Source organism: Piliocolobus tephrosceles, chromosome 1, assembly GCF_002776525.5.
Source record: "Piliocolobus tephrosceles isolate RC106 chromosome 1, ASM277652v3, whole genome shotgun sequence".
NCBI lineage: Eukaryota > Metazoa > Chordata > Mammalia > Primates > Cercopithecidae > Piliocolobus > Piliocolobus tephrosceles.
In genome coordinates this window covers 146,980,370-147,001,183 of record NC_045434.1, presented here as the reverse complement: position 1 = coordinate 147,001,183, position 20,814 = coordinate 146,980,370, and the positions used below count along the sequence as shown (strand labels likewise).

At 38.7% G+C, this 20,814-nt stretch overlaps 1 protein-coding gene and 1 long non-coding RNA gene across 3 annotated transcripts in view; one reads left to right on the top strand and one right to left on the bottom strand.

The window, feature by feature from the left end:
• LOC111539663 overlaps positions 1 to 318 on the bottom strand; it is a 5,432-nt gene extending 5,114 nt beyond the window's left edge. Inside the window, exon 1 of the long non-coding RNA XR_002730746.1 lies at positions 73 to 318. This is a non-coding gene — a long non-coding RNA (uncharacterized LOC111539663). The remainder of the gene's footprint in view (positions 1 to 72) is intronic.
• LHX8 (LIM homeobox 8) overlaps positions 1 to 20,814 on the top strand; it is a 30,967-nt gene that overhangs the window by 2,162 nt on the left and 7,991 nt on the right. Inside the window, exons 1-7 of one of the 2 annotated variants that reach the window (XM_023207544.2) lie at positions 1,643 to 2,195; positions 3,849 to 3,935; positions 4,346 to 4,507; positions 8,221 to 8,342; positions 10,370 to 10,590; positions 11,097 to 11,200; positions 15,868 to 15,963. In XM_023207544.2, coding sequence (XP_023063312.1) covers positions 3,861 to 3,935; positions 4,346 to 4,507; positions 8,221 to 8,342; positions 10,370 to 10,590; positions 11,097 to 11,200; positions 15,868 to 15,963 — 780 coding nt within the window. In that variant the 5' untranslated portion in view covers positions 1,643 to 2,195; positions 3,849 to 3,860. Of the gene's footprint in view, positions 1 to 1,642; positions 2,196 to 3,848; positions 3,936 to 4,345; positions 4,508 to 8,220; positions 8,343 to 10,369; positions 10,591 to 11,096; positions 11,201 to 15,867; positions 15,964 to 20,814 lie in introns of those variants that run through there. The other variant, XM_023207535.1, reaches the window with a different exon arrangement.

Sequence of the window (20,814 nt, the reverse complement as noted above, 5' to 3'; positions counted from 1 at the left end):
ACACACACACACACACACACACACACACACACACACACACACACACAGAGTAATTAAATATCCAAACTGGACCTTTATGTTTAATTCCACTTTCAACGAAATCCTGGTCTATACACGACCTGATGGCGCCAATGTTCTGCACGACTCTGACTTTCCATTCGGAAGAGTGGTGTCCAGAACGATGCTATTTCATGGAAAATGCATTATGTGAATTTCCCCACCACCCCCAGTACCGATTTTTGCACTTGATGAAAAACACAAGTCTTTCTGGTTCCCACGCACAAGTTAGCTTTTTGAAAAGTCAATCCACCCTAATCTTTCAATTTTCTAAGAGGGCACAGATTAATTATAGCGTCTCCTCCCTTCGCTCAGTAAATTTAAACGAGATCTCCCAGAGAGGACCTGCAGGGGGATGGCTAATATTGTGCGCAGCTGCGCGAAAAGAAAAACAATGGCGATAGGAAAATGCTCTGAAGACTCTAGTGTTTATGGGAGAAAAATGCAATGGAGGAAAAACTAAATTTGGAGTGGTAACTCGGTCCCAGACTCTTGCGCAGGCTCACTTCATCACAGGAAAGGCTATCTATCTTTCCTCCGCTAGCCGTCTGCTGACCGAGCTGGGTTCTGGGCAAGATCCTTTAGATCTTTTTCTTCTATACAAATAAGGCAAGGAGATAAGACATGTGTGTGTGCGCGTGTGTGTGTGTTTACATATATATTTCCACGTAATTAAAGCAAAATCCTATGATTCTGTTAAAGGCCTTTAAGAAATAGACTCCTAGGTCTCAGTTTCAGAAGTTTGTTTAGTTTTTTAAATGGAAACAAAAATCATTAAAAAATAATCTTTTAACTAAATTTGTCTTTATGCACTAAATAATGAAATAAAGTTTATACCACAAAGAGTCTGTTTTAAACAAACACACCCTCCAGTCTTAATCAAAATTACGGTATCCTGAGTACCTCCCTCCGCTGCTCCCCCGCCCGCAGTCAGAACTTGAGGCAGTAGACCAAGGCTGCTAGGGCTTAAATTTTGTCTACGAGATGAAAGAGCAATACTCATTAGCAACATACTTTTGTCTTTCTTGTGGCCTTGATTTCAAATCTAGTCGCAAATCATAAGCTTTTGTGTTGCTCAGATGTTCCTTCTTTATCTTAATGAGAAAACTTTTCGGAAAGGGAGCGCGAACTGCTAGATAAGTCAGCCCCCAGGCTGCCAGGAGAGGTGGCCTTTCTCGGCTAGACCGGAGAGCTGCGAGTTTCAAGAGAATGACTAAAACTTTCAAGTCACCCAGACCTCCACTTCCCCTTCTGCTTGCTGCAGAAAGAGATGTAATCTGAATCTTTGTTTAGGTTTGGGTTGGGGAGCGAGAATTTAAAAGTTATGGCAAATGCAGACAGCAGATTTTTTAAAGTCAAGTTAACAGGACATCCCCCATTTTTTTTTTCTTTAATACTAAACCTGAAGTCAGTTGGTGTGTCCTGATAAAGATTTTAACATGTAGAGAAGGCGGGTTTTCCTTGAAGAGGTGAGGCTATTTCTCCAGGAAAAGACTTTCCCCCACACGCCCCCTCCCTTTATATTAGGTTCCACCCTCTGGAAAACAAAACTTTTTTTTTTTTTTCTTTTCCTGGAGGGACGGAGCTCAGTGAAGTCGGGAAAGGAATTTTAAGAACAGTTCATCAGAAAGTGGTCAGGCCACAGCGGCCTCTTTGGACGAATACACACTTGTAGCATTATCCTTCTCGGCATCAGCTTTTATTAGTGGATCGGGGCGGGGGAGGGGGGAGATCGGCAGACACGGACAGCCTCTGACCCTCTGGAGTTGGTATGTGATAAGCAGCCCTAGCAGTGCCATGTATTGGAAGAGCGATCAGATGTTTGTGTGTAAACTAGAAGAAAAGGACGTGCCGGAGCTGGCAGTTCCCCCTGAGAAGGTGAGCGAGCCGACGCCTGGCCAGACCCGCTGAATCGCAGTGTCCTTGAAACTAGAGTTGTTTGGGCTCCTAAACGAGGTTCAGAAACTACCTGTAACGGCCTCATCTTCAGACCTGGCAATTTTTTTTTTTTTTTACTATTACGTAGTAGCGTTAGTCAGTAATCATTGCACTCCCTCCCCAAAAGCTCACTTAACCTGAGACATGGAGACTGTAATTTGGGAGATGAAGCCTCGAGCTTAAGGCGCTCTCAGGTCCATGTGAGTCGTGCTTTTGTTCTGTTTGCTACGGTGATCGTGACTGTCCGGGAGAGTGGGTCGGGAGGACTGGGCGGTTGTCGGTGGAACCGGAGACCCGGCTCGTTTCGCTCAGCTGCCCGCGGACACTTGCTGGCCCTGAGGCACACCTCCCTCTGCGGGGCTCCAGAAAGGCCTCTGGGATCCCAGGGTTGGCCGGGAGAGCCATTTTACCTAAAATGCCAAAAGAAAACCGCAGGGCACAAAACGAGTCACGCGGTTTGTCTGAGTAGACTGGGGAACCTGACAAGCTCTCACCTCACTCTGGAGGCAGGACCTATGGGTATTTGGTGTTTTAAGTTTGAAATCAGCAGCAGCCTGAGTGCCTCTGCAGGACCCGCGCGAGGTGCCCCTGACTATTTCTTTGCTCTGAAGCTGGTTGGGGACACCAGGCGAACACGGAGCTGTTCTGCTTAAACTCCCTTTGTGTGTGAGGACGCGGCCTCAGTGCAGCTACGCTGGGTCCCGCGTAGGGAGCGCACCCCAGAAAGGGAGGGTCTCGGCCGAGGGTCCCGGAGGCCCCCAGGTTGGTATCTTGCCTGGTGCTTCCAGAGGGAGGGAGAAGGGGAGGCGAACAGTCAGAAATGCAGAAGTGTGAGCGGCTCGAGTTCGGGGGACCCACCCGCCCCAGAGCTAGAGTTTTTGGAAACGAAAGCAGTCTAACCCCAGAGACGCTGCGTTCTCGTTTAAGAACAAAACTCTTGCAAATACTTAGAAACACTTGAGTAACGCGCGTTGTTTCTTTAAAACATTTTGTCCGAGGTTGCGTGAGTTCTTTTAATGGCACAAATTAAATTCAGCTGGATATTTTCCATTATTCTACCCGCTTTTTGCGCTGGTTAAAAATAATCCTTTAGTAGCTCAAATGTTGACTTACTGAGCAATAAGTGGCAATTTACACCTTAAAGAAACGAGTGTAAATCACTCGCGACTCTAATTGCTGTAAGTTTATGAAAGAGCTGCTGGCTCGGTTTAATCTGAAGCATTTTCATTCAAATTGTCATCGGAACAAACACCAGGCTTCTTAAATCCCGCTGTAATTAGCTTTCAAGTATCCTATTAAACCTCTTCACCTTTCGGGCTATCCTATTCAAAAAGCCCCCTTTTAAAATATATATGTGTGTCTTGCTCTTTTAATTGAGGTTATTAAAGAAATCAAGTTTCTTCTCCCACCCCTTCTCAATCCTCTTTTCTTCTCTCGCACTCCACCTCCCCCTGCCCCGCACCCCCTATAGCCCCGTGTTCCCCGCTCCGCTATGATTGACGTCTGTAAAGAAAGCGCTTTGTGCGGGGATGATTGTTATTAACTTGTTATCCTAGGCGGGGGGGCGGAGAACCAACGTGCCCGGGTGAGCGCCGGGGACCCGGAGCCCGGGGAGCGCCGATGCGCTTCGGGCCAGCTACCCGCGCTCGGGTGGCGGCCGCCGGCGGCCAGCGAGGGAGCCTGCGCGCCAGCCCTCCCGCGGCTCCCGGGCTTAGGCGCCGTGAGGGCTGCACGCGCTGCCCGGCGCTCTGAGGGCCTTCATTAGCGCGCTCCCCGCGCCGAGGCTGGGGCGCGCAGCACGCTCGGAACTTCTGATCTGTTTCTCCATACTTTCTCCCCTTCCTACTCCGCAGTGCCAGGGGCTCATGTCGGAGGAGTGCGGGCGGACTACAGCCCTGGCGGCCGGGAGGACTCGGAAAGGCGCCGGGGAAGAGGAACTGGTGAGTGCGGAGGGGCTCGGGTGCCGGCAAGACTGGCCGTGGGGAGGCGGGGCAGGACGAAGAGCTGCTGTCCCCGCGCTCTTTCCAGGGCCCAGCTCGCCTCTCCTGCAGCGGACGGAGGACGGGGCGGGGAGGGTCTGGGTGGGGTGGGAAGGTTAGCTGGCGGGCGAGGAGGGCAGGACCGCAAGACTCCTGGGGTACGGAAAGGTCAGGGGTCTGCATCCCCGGAGGGTGCGTGGCCAGAGCTTGTACACGGGGAAGAGGGCGAGAATCGTAACCTCAAGAAGCTGTGGGTGGGGTTGGGTGGCCAGGGGGAAGGGAGGGGAGGCGGTGGGGCCGCCCGTGTGGGTAGGTGGGATGCGAAGGGGAGGAGGGATCTAGAACCGCCTGCGTCTCGCGGTTTCCTGCAGGTGAGCCCCGAGGGAGCGGGGGACGAGGACTCGTGCTCCTCCTCGGCCCCGCTGTCCCCGTCGTCCCCGCCCCGGTCCATGGCCTCGGGCTCCGGCTGCCCCCCTGGCAAGTGTGTATGCAACAGTTGCGGCCTGGAGATCGTGGACAAATACCTACTCAAGGTAAGACAGGGCCTCGGGCGCGAGGCCCAAAGGGGAGCGGGCTTAGCGTGGGAGCTCTGGGAAAAAAGTAATGTTCCTCCAACCAACCTTTCCGTTCAAGTTCTGGATGGAGGTTGTAGGTTTTCGCAGAAAATTAGCCCAGTTTAGGGCAACTCATGCGGTGAGATAAAGTGAGAAGAAATCCCAGACTCTTCTATGTCGTTGCAAAACAGCTAATATGTGACACATCCTGGTGTGGATGCGCTGGAGTCAGCTACCGACTTGTAGTGGAAGGGAAGTGGAAAAACCCTTATCCATGCTGAGACGGAAACCTGCTTAGTTATTTTTTACCCAGCCCCATATTATTCCTTTCTTAAATATCTTTGTTCCCTCTAAACGGACTGCGGTCTCTCCACCCCAGTAACGTCCACGCCCATGCCTGCTTAGAAGAATTTTAGGTCGATATGTATTAACTGATTCCCCTTTGCAGTGTCTCTTTTGGTGAGAGCCACTGTAAAGTAGCTTAAAGGATCTTTTCTGGACAAATTTTTAAAATAATAGTCCTATGTTTTTTACAGTTACCTGAGGCTTTTGCAAAGTAAAAGTTTATAGGTGCATTTAAATAAAAACCATTTCAATACCTTCCTGCTCTTATTAAGGTTTAATACTTCTAGGCCACTCAATGCTGTCATCTCGAGTGCTTGGGGAGAAAATGGAAATTGATGTAAAGTTAGACACACACAGCCTGGGAAGAAGTGTTTCAAGTGTGTTTTGAGAGTTGATTGTCTTAATTTGTTTTACTTTTCTTCTAAAATATTGGGGAATTTTGGATTAGAAATTTTGGCAGGCCACAGTTATCCACCTCAGTGCAGACAGGATCATGGTCCCATGTGTCTTAATCAGAATATCATGGGGTTTCAACTTAAATAGCTTTTTAAAACCACTGTTTAAAATAATGGTCTCTCCTACACTGAATTAGTAGCAAAACAGTTCACTTTCTATTCTCTCCCCACCCTGCTTAGGTTTTCAAAAGGAGTAATTGTGGAGAGTATGTGTTCAAAATTCATGTTAATGAGTTTCTTTAAGTTTCTACCTCAACATACAAAGCTTCTTCATCTGTAAAATGGGAATGCTACCCTACAGATAAAACCTAGACAAAATGCCAAAAGAAGTTTTGGTAAAAACATTTAAAAATGACTAAATTAATCTTACTTGGTGGTTGATTCTTAAAGTTGGCAAATTAACATTGGCTTTCTCTTTAAATCTGCATTCTTAAGATTCCACTTTCCATGTTGCTAAAACTGAGCCTTTTGGATATTGCAAAATCATCTTTTGGGTTAAAACTAGCACCTTATTTTTAATGAGCCCTCTCGATAATTGCTGTAATCTTTAAGAATGTTTCTGAGTAGACCTATGAAGGCTCTAACACTTCACAGCAGAGAAGATATAGAAGAGTTGTGATGAAGTGACATTTAACACACCCTCTGAAATAGATAATAGTTTCTAGTGTTAATCTTGTCTGTGTGTGTGTGTGTGTATATGTGTATATATATACACACATATCTTTGTATTGTATAACAATCTAAGTTAAGTGAGTTACATAAAGCTTTCCTTTGTAATAGGGCAGGAGTCCTGCCAATGAAGTCTTCCATATGCAGTGTTATTGTACCACTTCTTGTATTCTTTAGTGTGTAAGTTCTAAAGCTTGATACTATATGATTGACAAAAACTGAATTATTAACTTTTTTTTTCCATTTTGAGTACTTCCTGCAGATAAGTTTGAGTTTAACTTGAGTCATTGCTTTTTTTTTAAAAAAAAAAGTTAGACCTAGTATAGAAATATTATTTGAGGGTGTAACTAATATAGAAAAACACTACCTTGCGAGGCAAATAAAATGGAGTTAGAACAGAAAAGTATGACAGGAGTTAGAAGCATCTATTGCCTTGTCTAATACTTCAGTGCTCTGGCCTTTGGGTAGGTTTTTCTGGCTTGGTCCAAGTTATATGTTTAGACATATACAGATTAGATCAATAGTAGGTTTATAGTCTCCAGAATCTCCTCTCTTCACCTTACTTTACTCCCTAGCAAAGAAATTGAAGATAAAGAGACATTTTAGGGGGAAAGTAAACTTTGAAAAAAGGTGACAACCAGGTCTGGCTTTAGAAGGGAGTAAGAGAGAGGCCATGGCTCTTGCCCTAAAGCCTTGCTTTAAAAACAAAACAAAACAAAACAAAATCCTGGGTAAGACTGAAATACAGAAGGCCCTAACCAGTGGAAGTTTAAAGGAAGCCTGTTTTTCTAAAGTTTATACTGATTGGTTCCATTTTAGGAAAAAAAATGAGGAAAATACTTTTTTATTTCCAAGATAGTATTCAACATTGTCAATATTATTTATTCCAGTTTCCTCAGATTTATTTGTTTTCTTTGTTATTTTAAATATTGTCTATAGTGAGCATGTAAGTTCTAAGTTCTTGTAAAGACCAAAACTTTTCAAATGTCATCAAAATGAGACTCTCATTAATGCTTTGGAAAGAGACACATAACTGTAATGAGAAGTCCGTAAAACTTTCAGCTTCGAAGTACCTTTTATATATCAGAGAAAAACACGTTGGACAGTAGTTCTAATTTGATAGACACATAGTCTTTATTATGGAATTGTTGAGCAAAAACCATATCTCACAGTCATTTGTTTTCCTATTTTAGTCATTGGATCCATTTTTAGGGTGTAACTGGTGTTTTTGTATGTTACTGTTCTTTTACATGAATTTCAGTTAAGCATAAATCAGGTTCTTGTGTCCACTTAACAAGAGCAAACTTTGGGAGCCTGCATTGGATGCAAGCCAGTTCTATCTAATACACATCTTCATAATCCAGGGCTAAAGTTGTAGCTCTTATAATATAATGGCAACAGTATAAAGTGAGAGTAATTATGACTTGTTCCCTGGATTGACAGTATTTCAGGTTCCTATTTAGAAAGTATAAAATACTGACCTTATTAAACACCATCTTATGTTTTACTACTTGAAGTGTAAGTGGAAAACAATGATTGGGTACTTTTTTAGAGCCACTTATGATTAAATTTATTTTTTTCCCCTGTAGCCAAATCAGTAAGCAGTTTTACCAATATACTTTACTACTTACTTCTATTGTTTCTGTACAATGTTTACTATTAGAAGAGAGCCCGGGTTTCTGCTACATCAACATTTAAATTTATCTGAGCAATTTCTGTCCTGCATGGGTAACTATCTCACAAAACCATGTTTTCACTGTCTTTATTGCTCTGTTTAGGGGGTATACAGTTTATAATTGTTTAGCCAAAAAATAGGTTGAGAGAGTGTGTGTTTTGTCTTCTTTAACCACAAGGTTTCATGGTGGGAAGAACTTGGTAAAATATAACAAAAAAACCTGCATGTAGGACTTTAAAGTAACCAGATTATTCCCTGTGTTCATAAAGATTCCATTTAAGAAAGAAAGAAAAAGCAACCTGAATTCTTCAAAGGAATAGAAAATATTATAAACACAAAATGTGGCACATATTAGTATAAATTTTTGATTGAGGTCTAAAAGATAATATATCCAGATACATGTTTATAAAAATGACACCTTTTGGATGAAAACATTCAGAGCATGTGTTAGTATATTAAGGGGCCAGTTTTTAAAATTGCTGAATACACAAAACCAATGAATACTTTTCTTAAATATGGTATTACAGTGGCTTCTCTTCCCATCACAGGTGAATGACCTATGCTGGCATGTCCGGTGTCTCTCCTGCAGTGTTTGCAGAACCTCCCTAGGAAGGCATACCAGCTGTTATATTAAAGACAAAGACATTTTCTGCAAACTTGATTACTTCAGGTATGCTCTGAAGCTTTTTCTTAGTAGATACTGGAAGAAATTATTATGCAAAGAGGCTTTTGTAATAGGCTTTTTCTTATTCAGTTTTATTTAAAGAAGCTCAGTTTTTCATATTTAAGAAATTTCAAAATGAAGGTGCTTTCATGTTTGAGATATAATGTGTATAAATAAGCATGTTTATCCTTTTTAGGAATTCAGTAGACAAAAGTTAATTTTAAATAATACTTTCACTTTGGGGAGTGAAAGTTTGAGGCATTACAAACAGGGAAACTTTTTTGCTGTGCATAGGTAAAAAGTATGAAAAACAAAATGACTTATGACGAAGCCCCTGTTTGGTGGGAATGGTTAGATGAAATAAAATCAATATGGGGGAGAAAAATCAAGATTTTGTTATGCTTTTACCAGTTTACCATAGAATGATCCCTACTTATAAACCTATACAATTCTAAGGGTTTGGACACCGTGATAAACCATAGTATTCAGAAGAATTGACCATTCTTGTATAAATACACCAAATCTAATTCTGCCTCAAACTATTTATTTTGTCCAATCTTCAGTTTCTGAAATTAGATGAGATTTTAGATGAGATCTGAAATTAGATAACATTTTCTCTGTGTGATCTCTCTATAGTTTAAATGTAAAGTTTCTTCCAAGATATAATTCTGTGTGAACAACTGTCTAGAAATTAAAATATTTCTCAAGAATGACTTTTAAAAATTGTAACATATTTTCTTTATTTACTTTTCTAAATAAAAAATGTTCATTGTGATGGGGAAACTAATACTATATAATAAAGGTTGTAATACTAATTATGTTTATACTCCATTTCAAAAAATGATTTCAAAGAGTTTAGTGATTAATTTGAATAAAAATTGCTAGGTAGTTTAAAATAATTTATGAGACCTAGAGTCTTTTATAAAATCACAGAATTTTATAATTACCAAAAAGGCATATTTCTCAGCGGGTTTACTTTTCATTACTTTAATATTAGTAATAATTTGCTTCCTCATTCACTTGGGATAGGCTAATCTTAATTTTTTGTAGTAACTTAAAGCCCTTTGAAAGGTTTCGTTTGAAAGATTCGACAAGTGAAAGTCTAGTTATTTAGGATTTTTAAACTCCTTGCTTCATGTCGTATTATATTGTGAAATTTATCTTTAGAATTCTGTTTTTCAGAGTAACTAAAAAAACAAGGGTAATAGCTTTAAAGATATATCTATCAATAAATAGACATTGACTAATCTAGTGTGATTTGGACATGCAGGGCCACGACTGTGATTGTGATAGGAGACATGACAAAGAGTTTCCAGTCATTCAGGCTGTAAGAAAAAAACTATTTACATATAACTTTGGTATTTTAAGATTGACCTGCATTTAATGTCCAGTTAGGACTCTGAAAATTTAGAAAATATTTCCTTCCTGCTATGGTGAGCAATACAATAGCTTTTTCACCAAAGGAAACATTTCTGACTTTTCCTTTCTCACCCACCAGGGTGAAGAATTTCTGTTATGTACATTCTTTGATAATTCTAACATTAAATATTTACATATTTTAACATCCTAAAAATGATATTTAAATCATTTTTAATCATCTTAACTCGGTTTTAAGAAGTCATTATATCTTCAGTTTTTCAGTATAAATATCTTCAGCATACTTTTGTGCTTTTAGATTTTCAGTCTGGAGAGTGTGTGTGTTTATCTTGATTCTTTAAATTTGTAAATGGACTGATATTCGATACAACAAAAGGAATTTTAATAATCATTTTAAAAGAAAACTTCCATCTTCTTTTAGAGGAACAGAGAAAAGGTCTTATTTTTATAAATAGGTTTGAGTTGTGAGCCTGTCTCATCTTGATTGCTTACTATACTGACGTTTAGAAGAATAACTGATTCTTGTTTCATTCTCACAATATTTAAATACTTAGGTTATTTCAATGGGGTAACATAATGTGCTGGTTTAATATTTGACTGATGAATATCTCACCAGGCATTAAAATATTTACCTTCCACACCTCTATTTAATGTAGAAGGTATGGAACTCGCTGCTCTCGATGTGGGAGACACATCCATTCTACTGACTGGGTCCGGAGAGCCAAGGGGAATGTCTATCACTTGGCATGCTTTGCCTGCTTTTCCTGCAAAAGGCAACTTTCCACAGGAGAGGAGTTCGCTTTGGTGGAAGAGAAAGTCCTCTGCAGAGTGCATTATGACTGCATGCTGGATAATTTAAAAAGAGAAGTCGAAAATGGTAAATATGTACTTAAATACTTTTGAGTCTGTTGAGACAGTAAATACAGGAATAAAAATAACTTTTCCTAAGGTAATCTTAATGCATTATTTTGTACAATGTAGAAGTGTGGTAAAACTCATTAAGTACTCTACTGTTCATTATGGTCTCTATTTGTTTATTTACAAGGAAAGCCATGGTGTATGTATTAGTTTTATGCCATATTCTCAGGCAGCAGCTTTGGATTAGGATTTTGCTTTTCTTTTTGTAAATAGTTGTTGTCCTGTATTTGCTGGGCCTTAGATATGTACTTCTAACTTTTTGAACTTTTCACTAAATATACAAGCCTCTAAATGGAATATGTTTTGTACAGTATATCTGTAGTATGTTTTAAAACTTAAGGGGTTTTGCCATCTAGAAAACATATACAGTTACACAAAAAGCCAAGAGATATAAGAAACCTGTTATTGCAAGATGGGTGTACCCGTTTGAATTACCAACATATATAGTATGTTTTTTAAATGCAGGTAATGGCATTAGTGTGGAAGGTGCCCTCCTCACAGAGCAAGATGTTAACCATCCAAAACCAGCAAAAAGAGCTCGGACCAGCTTTACAGCAGATCAGCTTCAGGTAAGCATTAACAATGAATTTTTGATTTTTGGAGCCCCTCCCAACCAAAAAAAAAAAAACAAAAAGCAATCTCTATGCTGCCTAAAAATTTTCTAAAAAATTAGCCTATGTGTTTTATGAAAACTAACTTGGTGAATATATGAAAACGTACTTATTGCCTTAAAGTGTTTGTCAGTATTTCTGGCATCATAATATGATATGAAATAGTCATTCAAGCATTGTTTCCCTGGGGTCTATTGGTATCAACATCAAAGTGGAAACGAAATATTTTGTCTTGACTTCCTGATTACATCATTCTGAACCAGACATTTATATTTCTACACATAATTGCAATGGAAGACAAAATATTTTGAGACTCTGAAGAGATATACATGTCCCATGTGAGTCTATGGGACACTAATGTGTTAGTCTTTTTAACAAACTGCAGTGAGTCATTTAATGAACACAATTGTATGGTTTTTGCGTAGGAAATAATTGAGTGTGCCTTAAAGTTAACAGGAAACTACTGGTTGAATACAGTTGAGCAGATTCCTTTATGTTTTTAAAGGTGGTAAGGGAGTACTTCTATAATTTGATGTTAAAGGTTTGTTGTATCCCCTGAAAAGGGTGGGATTTTTTTGAGCTTAGTTGCCCTAAATATGATTGTCATAAATTTGATTTATACTAATTCAAAATAATTAAATTACTCCTTGCTTTATACACCTATATAATGATTCCTTCTGGCATTTTTGCAGATAATGAAATCATATTTTCTAAAAGATTAATGTGACTGAGGCATTTGTTACATGTTAAGGAAAAGTAACATTTGTTGAACACCTACCACACTGCTGGGTGCCTTATACCTAGTATTCATCTTTGCTCAGACTTTAAAGGACATTTATGCAGTGTTAACAAATGAATAAAAGTAACTTTTTCAAAAATCACATTTAGTATTCTAAGACCTGCCAGTATTTGAGATGGATACAAGTGTTTCAAGAGATAATTTTTATTTTGAGATTGATTTAGGAAAGAAACCTTGACGTGACACACATATTCCAAGGGAACATGGCAGTGGGAAGCACTCTAGCATTAAAATCTAGATTCATTCAGAAGAATTTTCCAAATGGATGATTGTTTAAGATTTCTTAATTTAGGCATAAATTAGATTTCTTAATTTAGGCATAAAGTACATGATCAATAAGTAATGAATGAAGGATAAGGCAATTGAAAGAAATATCTCTGTTTGAGCCTTGCTTTCTGGGTTCTTCACTGGATTATAATGAAGATCACACAATGCCCTAAGTCAGAAGATGAGAGTACTTCTGAGAGACTTGGAAAAATACTCAGTCACTAAAGGTGGCTAGTTAAAATAGAATCTCTAATATAATTCTATTTTTACAATGGTCTGTTCCCATGAACAAGGTTGATAACTTTTATTGGATATAATAATTTATTATTAAAGTTATAATTGTGAAAATTTGAAACCACTGTAGGTAGACACTTTTCTATGGGAAAATAATTATAAATACTAATTAAATAAAATGGGAATAATATTTGTGGACGTCCTTTTATGCCAAGTCCTATACCAGGCATTTATCTACATTATCTCCCTTAACTTTTACAACAAACCTCATTCAAGAATGCAGGAACTCCTCAAGGCAAACCACCAAGGGAATGGCAGAGAAGAGATTTGGAACCTTCTCCTCAAACCTCTGGTCTCTTCATTTTGCTTGATCTTCCAGGAGGCCATGAGTGGAAGTCTGTCTTATCAAAACTCCACTTAGTAGAAGCAGCAGCTAAAGCAAAAGAGTGAGATTTTGAATCTTGTAGATAGTCTTATGGTTAAACATGCGTAAAATATTTAAGCCGTGCATCATAGTAGGTAAATGTGATCTGAATCATAAGTTTTAAAAATTGTATATCAGAATTATAGGTTTTAAAAATGAAAGCATATTACCATTTTCAGATTACCTATGAAAGCATATAGGTAATATGCTTTCAAAGTATATTCTTATTCAATATGTATTAGCATTTATCTTATGGAAGGGGTGGGGGAAACAAATGAGATACAATCTTTGTCCTAAAGTGGTCCTTTGTAATTTAGGAATCTGAAATAGATATTTTAAAAAATCTTGAATCATAGATATTTTAAATGAAGAACACTTGAATCGTTTATTTTAGCCAGACCCTCTAATAAATCGGTATCCTTATTATCAAACTGTCCTACCTTTAGGAATGCTGAATATTTTCAAGTAGAGCTTGAATTTGGCAAGATAATGAAATATTACATGTAACCAGTGAGTAAGTCAAGACTATCTAGTCAGTGCCTGCTTTGGACAGAGGACAGAGGAGAGTTAAAATGGAAGGGATAAATAAGAGAATTTCCCAAAATTATTCTTTAGAAATTTATGGGGAGAAAAAATAGTTTAAGACTCAGAGGATGTATTGGCAAATGGATTTCAAATACTGTCCCATTTGTAGAAATGATGTTTAAGGATTTCCTGCTAATATTATGGCTTGCTTATTCTAGGTAGAAGCACTTACTTAATGATTATTAATATTAAACATGCCAAGGTTAGCTCCTGCTTTCGTCTGTTTTCAGATTGAGTTGCTGCTATGTAGCCTCCTGACTTTTCCAGTAGATCCCCTGGCCTAAAAATGATGAGTGTCTACAGAGGCTCACTCCTTGTCCATGTTAGAAGAACTTGGAAAAGGAGTAAAGTAGTTTTCATCAACATTAGTGCCTAGAGAATAGTGAAACTAAGTAGAAATTCAAAGTATCTCTTTTTTCTTTTTGTGTGTGTGTGACTAATTATTGATACTATTGAAAGGAAGAACAATCAACTCATCTTACTTTTCCCTTCGGATATTTCAATTCTAAATGATCAGAGTTGTTTTGCTTTACTCTTTAATGAGAAATTACTTCATTAAATATAATTTGGTTGCATTGTCAAATTTGTGACTTTAAAAATGCATTTATGAAAAGCATGAAGTTTCTGTTTTGTAAATTATTAATAATGACCTTACAAACAAATCCCCAAGTCTGTTCAACTTTTTTCTATTTAAAAAATTAAAAAACAAAGACATAATTTGCTCATTCTGTTTCTATTTGGGGTTATTACATGTCCAACTGCATAGAAACACAACCCTATTTTCACAGGAAGATACAAAGTAACACATTTGGAGTAGGAATGAAAGAATAAAGTGAACTGAGCAAGAATAAACTTTTAAACCAATTCTGCCCTTTTGTAAAAGCAAAAAATCCATGTTCTGTTTACAGTGAGTCTGTAGATACAATGTAGCTAGATAGGAAGCCAAGAATACTTAATTCTAGAAGGGTAAATTTGTAAACCTCAGAAGGTTTCCCAGAACAATATTGGTCTTTTTTTTTTTCTACACCGTCTTCAGATTTTCCTTACATTGTCAAGTTTTACTCTGTCACAAACTCTTAACATACTCCCTGACAGAAAGGGAATTTAACTCCTAGGGATATGAAGAAAAAGACATTCCCCTTGATCTCAAGGAACTCACTTTCTACTATGGAGATAGACTTGAAAAGAAATTATTTAGCTACCCTGTGACAAGTGTAGTGGCAGAAGATAGCATTATACAAGGAGCATAGTGGAGAATGCAATTAATTTTGCCTGCTGAAAAGAGTAGAAGCCAGCAGTGCTTGAGGTCTTTAGATAGATTGGTTACCCACATCCTATGCCTGTAGACAAGCACAGTCACACGGGGTGCCAAACTCCTCTCTCTCATTCTTCATAATAATACATTTTTTACATTTTGTAATGCTTCCCTCAGTTGACTGACTTTTAGTAATAGAATTCAAGTATCTCACTTAATTCTCATAATGATTCTCTTTTCTGAAAGAATTCAAAGTTTTTGACTTATGCTTTTATTCTGGCACTCTCTCCCCCTCTACTCGTCTCCCTTTATCTTTTATTATAGGTATTTATTGGCATGTCGGCATCTTTCTGCCAGGAAATTAAAACCAAAGAGTTTTGTTTCATGTTTCACTATCTCTTAGCACTTGGCATGGTGGTTTCAATCCAAAAGCTCACATCAGAATCACCTGTAAGCTTTTAAAATATATACATGTTTAGACCCTGGTAAATTCTTATTCAGTGGACTCTGGTGAGTGTCTCTTTTTAGACACTTTTTTTTTTTTTTTTTTTTCCCTCCATAGAGCTAGTGCTCAAAACCATGATGGGATCATTACAATTAAGTGGAATCCTTCTGTTGATGTGTATACTATTAGGTATTAGGGGCTCTGAACCTCTTTAGCTCAGGAAAGGTTGGAGACAAATGTGATATGATTTTTGTATTAAGTTTTCAAATGTTGACAATTTTTAACAAAATGGAGAAAACAATAAATGAAACTCCTGCTATTTGATTTGTGAGTTATAAGATTGGAAGGAAAGGAAAGGTGAGCTTATTTTTAACAGCATAGTTGAGAGAGTTTTATGTTGAAATAGATTTTTTTAAAGTTCTCAGCATAGCAACTTGTGTATAAATTTACAAAATATGCATTCGTTTTCACTTACACATATTTCCCCATACTGATTTTCAAGTAATGAAAGTATCCCATGTTCTTGTGCATGTCTTATCTCTTATGATAAAAATGCAGGAAGAAGATCGAGCTGCTTGTTTTTAGCTATTTACTACATACATGTTTTAAACAACAGGTTATGCAAGCACAGTTTGCTCAGGACAACAACCCAGATGCACAGACACTCCAGAAATTGGCAGAAAGGACAGGCTTGAGCAGACGTGTGATACAGGTGATTACTTTTTTTTTTTTTTTTAAGGTTTTTAAAAATAGATATCGGGTCTCCCTATGTTGCCCAGACTGATCTCGAACTCTTGAGCTTAAGTGATTCTTCCACCTCGGCCTCCCAAAGTAATGGGATTACAGGATGAGCCACTGTACCTGGCCATAGGTGATTAACTTAAAGGTCAATCAAGAGAAACAAAAAGTTCTAATTCTGGGTATTTATAAGTATGCATTGGGGTTTTTGTGTGTGTGAAGAAGTGTGAAAACATTACTCTCTTGTTTTAAGTCTCTTCACATTCTAAATCAATTTTTTAAAATGTAATGATTATCCTGCTTGGGCTAGGCTACCATTTGTCAAATGAGTCTTTGTGCATCTTACTTCATTCAGTGCTCACAGCAACCCTAAGATCCTCAGGCTAAAAAGGTTCCAAGATAAATCTTGCTCTAAGGTCGGTGTTTTTCCTACTTTTTCTGTGATTGTGTGTGTGATGGCTGCTGATGGCCTCTGTCAAAGATCCAGGGAGAGGAGCTGGTGTGAATAAAGCTGGAAAGTGATGAATTCATGCAAGTTTTTTTTTGAATATAGAATTTATGTTTGGAAATAGTGGGAAATGAAATTGTTGGAGTTCAAGTTGGAGAGGCCTGCGAATGCAGAGTTCTCTTCGGAGCAGGTAAATGCCATGATATGAGATTTTAGGAAGAAAGGGCTAGTCACAGCACATGGGAATAACTGGAGTTCTATCTAGTCGGAGAGACTAGATAGAGGTAGGCAGGTTAGTTGGAATGCTGGAATGCCCAGCAAAGTAGTGTGGTTTTGTTGTTGTCATTTGCTTTTTTGTTTGTTTCTGAAGAGACACTTAACTGGGGTAGAATTCATTTGGGAAACTTTTTGAAACAGGGTCGTGCTTGGCCTAGGCTGGAGTGCAGTGGTGCAATCACAGCTCACTGCAGCGACCTCCTGAGATCAGGTGATCCTCCCACCTGAGCCTCCCAAATAAAACTGGGACAACAAGTGCACACCAGCACGCCTGGCTAATTTTTAAATTTTTGTAGAGACAGAGTCTCACCATGTTGCCCAGGCTGGTCTCAAATTCCTGGACTCAAGCAATCCTCCTCCCTTGGCCTCCCAAAGTGCTGGAATTATTGGTAATGAGCCACCATGCCCAGCTGAGAAACATTTTATTGACTGAACACTGATGGCAGTTGATGGATGCTAGAAAGACAAGAAAGATTTGGTAACTGTAATGGGGTAGCAGAGAGGTGTCTAAGAGTCAATGACTCGGCCAGGCTCAGTTGCTCACACCTGTAATCCCAGCATTTTGGGAGGTCAAGGCAAATATGTCACTTTAGTACAGGAGTTTGATACCAGTCTGGGCAAGGTGGTGAAATCCTGTCTCTACAGGAAAAACAAAACAAAGCAAAACAAAAAAAAACCAGCCAGGCATACTGGTGTGTACCTGCAGTCCCAGTTACTCTGGAAGTTGAGGAGGGAGGGTCACATAAGTCCAGGAGGTTGAAGCTGCAGTCAGTCATGATAGCACCACTGCACTCCAGCCTTGGCGATGGAGTAAGATCCTCTCTCAAAAAAGTCAGTGACTTATAAATTTGAAGTCAAAGTAATCTTGGGAATGGTGCCATTGACAGGAATGTGAAAGTCAAAAGAAAGCTGGATTGGAAGTTGAACCCTTTTACCTGTGCTAATTATGCAGTGATGGTGACAGTTAAGCATGTAAACAGGTATTTGAAAGAATGAACAGGACTCAAGCAAAGAGATCTAATGCCATGAAATTGGATAAGATCCTTTAGAAAGAGATCATGGGGTATAAAAGGTGAAGAGTGGGTTTTAGAGAGCAGGGTAAGAGGTTCTGTTTAAATGGGATGTAGTAACAGCCAGAGTTGAGGAAAGAGTCAGGTGGAGAAACAGCATGGAAGCTGAAGAAGTGGGGTGAATTCAAGAACGAGATGGCCAGCTGTGTCAAGATTATCAGAGAGACCAGGGAAATGGAAAATAATTTTATTTTATTTCATTTTATTTTATTTTTTCCAAGACAAAGAGTCTCTGTCACCCAGGCTGGAGTGCAGTGGCATGATCTCGGCTCACTGCAATCTCCGCCTCCCAGGTTCAAGCAATTCTGCCTCAGCCTCCTGAGTAGCTGGGATTACAGGTGCATGCCACCATGCCCGCCTAATTTTTGTATTTTTAGTAGAGACGGGGTTTCACTATGTTGGCCAGGCTGTTCTCAAACTCTTGACCTTGTGATCCTCCTGCCTCAGCCTTCCAAAGTGAGGGGATTACAGGTTTGAGTCACTGTGCCCAGCCAGAAAATAATTTTAAATAACACTGGAAGTTCAAAAAATTTAAGGAATGAAAGCAAGTAACCATAAAAGGCAAGAGGAAACTCAGGGAGGGGAAAGGTGAATGTCTTCATTGCACATATTATATTTTGTTTCTTAATTTGGGTGGTTGATACACAGGTACTTATTCTTCCGTAAGTCTAAAATGTTTCATGATTAACAAATCATCTGTACAAAGAAGCAGATGGAAAAGACCTGATGGTACTGTAGCTTCTCTAAAGACCTAGGGTTCCCAGTGTTTTAATTGACTGCAGTGTGATGAGGCTGTCTTAGGAGACAAGTTCTACCACTTCAGCAGTTTTCAGATATCCAGATTATTGTGCTTATTTCAGAGTGCCAAATTTTAAGAAGGGACTAATAAGCAATCTGAAAAACATACTACCTTAAAGGCTACCAGGGTTGTGAAAGATTTACATTATTCCGTAATATTAAAGGCAGCAGGGATTTTTATCTGGAAATAAGGCCAGGAGATGGTAAGGGAAAGAGTAATATCCAGAGTAGGTGTCTTTAAATATTTGTGAAAGGCTTCCCTGCAATGGAATGTAGAAAAAGGCACTGGTGTTCACTCACAATGAACTTTCTCATTATTGCAAGGCTACACAAATGGCACCAACTACGAAGGAAGATAGTGAGTTTCCTGTGCCTGGGAGTACAGTTTTCTTTGGGAGGTAGTTCAGACTCCATGGGCTAAAAGTTCCTTCTAATTTAAGACTCTGTATATTCATAACAATGATAACTTCAAGTAAGTTGGATGCATGACTGTTATGTTTTATACCATTTTGAAGTTGAAAGCAAAGAAGGAGAGTTTTCTTAGAGCTTTTCATATTTGAAGGACTAAGGAACACAGGCAGACATCTGTCATGTAATTTCCAGGTATTTAGGTTACTAGTACTATGAGCAAGTTAACATTGTCCTATGCCATACCATTTGGAGAATATGTTTTGAATGTTGGCTTTCAATATGTTAAGGTTGAACATTAAATATTTTTGATATGATTCCAAAGGAAAGAGTACTAGCATGCTTATGTGTATATTATTTGTATCTGTACATAGGCTTACTATATGTTGTAGCTCTTCAGAGTATTTTTTAAGAATTACTGTGATCTCAAATGGTAATCATACTTTCCCTCAGCCTCCTTCCTAGCATTGGGCACAATATTTTGGAAAGGTAAGAAAAAAGAGTTTTTATTACTAGACTTCTTCTAATTCTAATATGCAAACTAGATCGCCCAAAGATTAGGGGGAAACAGTGGTCTGGTACATGGAGAGTTTCACATTTCCTAGTTACAAATATGCTTAGTAAGACATTTGTAATAAAGCAGAGTGTTATTATACTGAAGTCAAAGAATAAAGATGAATGATTTTTTTTCCCCCACACACTGCATCCAGATATAATCACTGTTCACATACTCTTTCAGATAAGTGAATTATGACTTTTATGTTATGTAGAGACAGAGTAAAATATTGCTATTTCTTCCAATCAGTGTACTGGGAAGATCCTTCCATATTAAGATTAACATCATATTTATTGCAACATATATTGAGCATAGTACAATTTATTTAATTTCCAATTTTTCACTATTATAAAATGCTGCCATGAGTAACATTGTATATCTACCTTGCATGCTTGTTCAATAGTTTCCTTAGGATAAATTTCTGGAAGTGAGGTTGTTGAGTTCAAAGATAAAACATGCATAGGGCCTTTATACAAACATGAAATTTCTTTGCCTTCCAGGAAGTTCATACAACTTTATTCTGCCAGGAGCTACATACAAGAGTTCCTTTTCCCCAACTCACAAGAATAATGAATACTGTTATTCTTTTACATCCTTTACAATTTAATAGTTAGAAAAGAAAATCTCATTGATTTTATTTCTGTTTCTTATATTATCAATGAGCTTAAACATATTTTTTGAATTTTTAAGACCGTATATTTTTTGCTCACTTTTCTGTTGGGTTATTTTCTCTATATCTTACTGATATTTATTAATCCTATCTGTCATGTTAACCTTTCACGGTTCATCAATTTCCTTTTTATTTTTTCCACACAGAACATTTATGTTTCTATGTGTTTAAATCTCACAGTCTTTTGATAGTTTTGGCCTTTCTTTCTTTCTTTTTTTTTTTTTTTTGAGATGGAGTTTCACTCTGTCACTCAGGCAGGATCTCGTCTCACTGCAACCTCCGCTTCCCAGGTTCAAGCAATTCTCCTGCCTCCGCCTCCTGAGTAGCTGGGACTACAGGCGCGTGCTACCACGCCCAGCTAATTTTTGCATTTTTTAATAGAGATGGCATTTCACCAGATTGGCCAGGCTGGTCTCCACTCCTGACCTCATGATCCACCCTCCTCAGCTTCCCAAAGTGCTGAGATTACAGGCGTGAGCCATCACTCCTGGCCTTTTTGTTTTGTTTTTTGAGATGGAGTCTTGCTCTGTTGCCCAGGCAGGAGTGCAGTGATGCAGTCTCAGCTCATTGCAACCTCCGCCTCCTGGGCTCAAGCAATT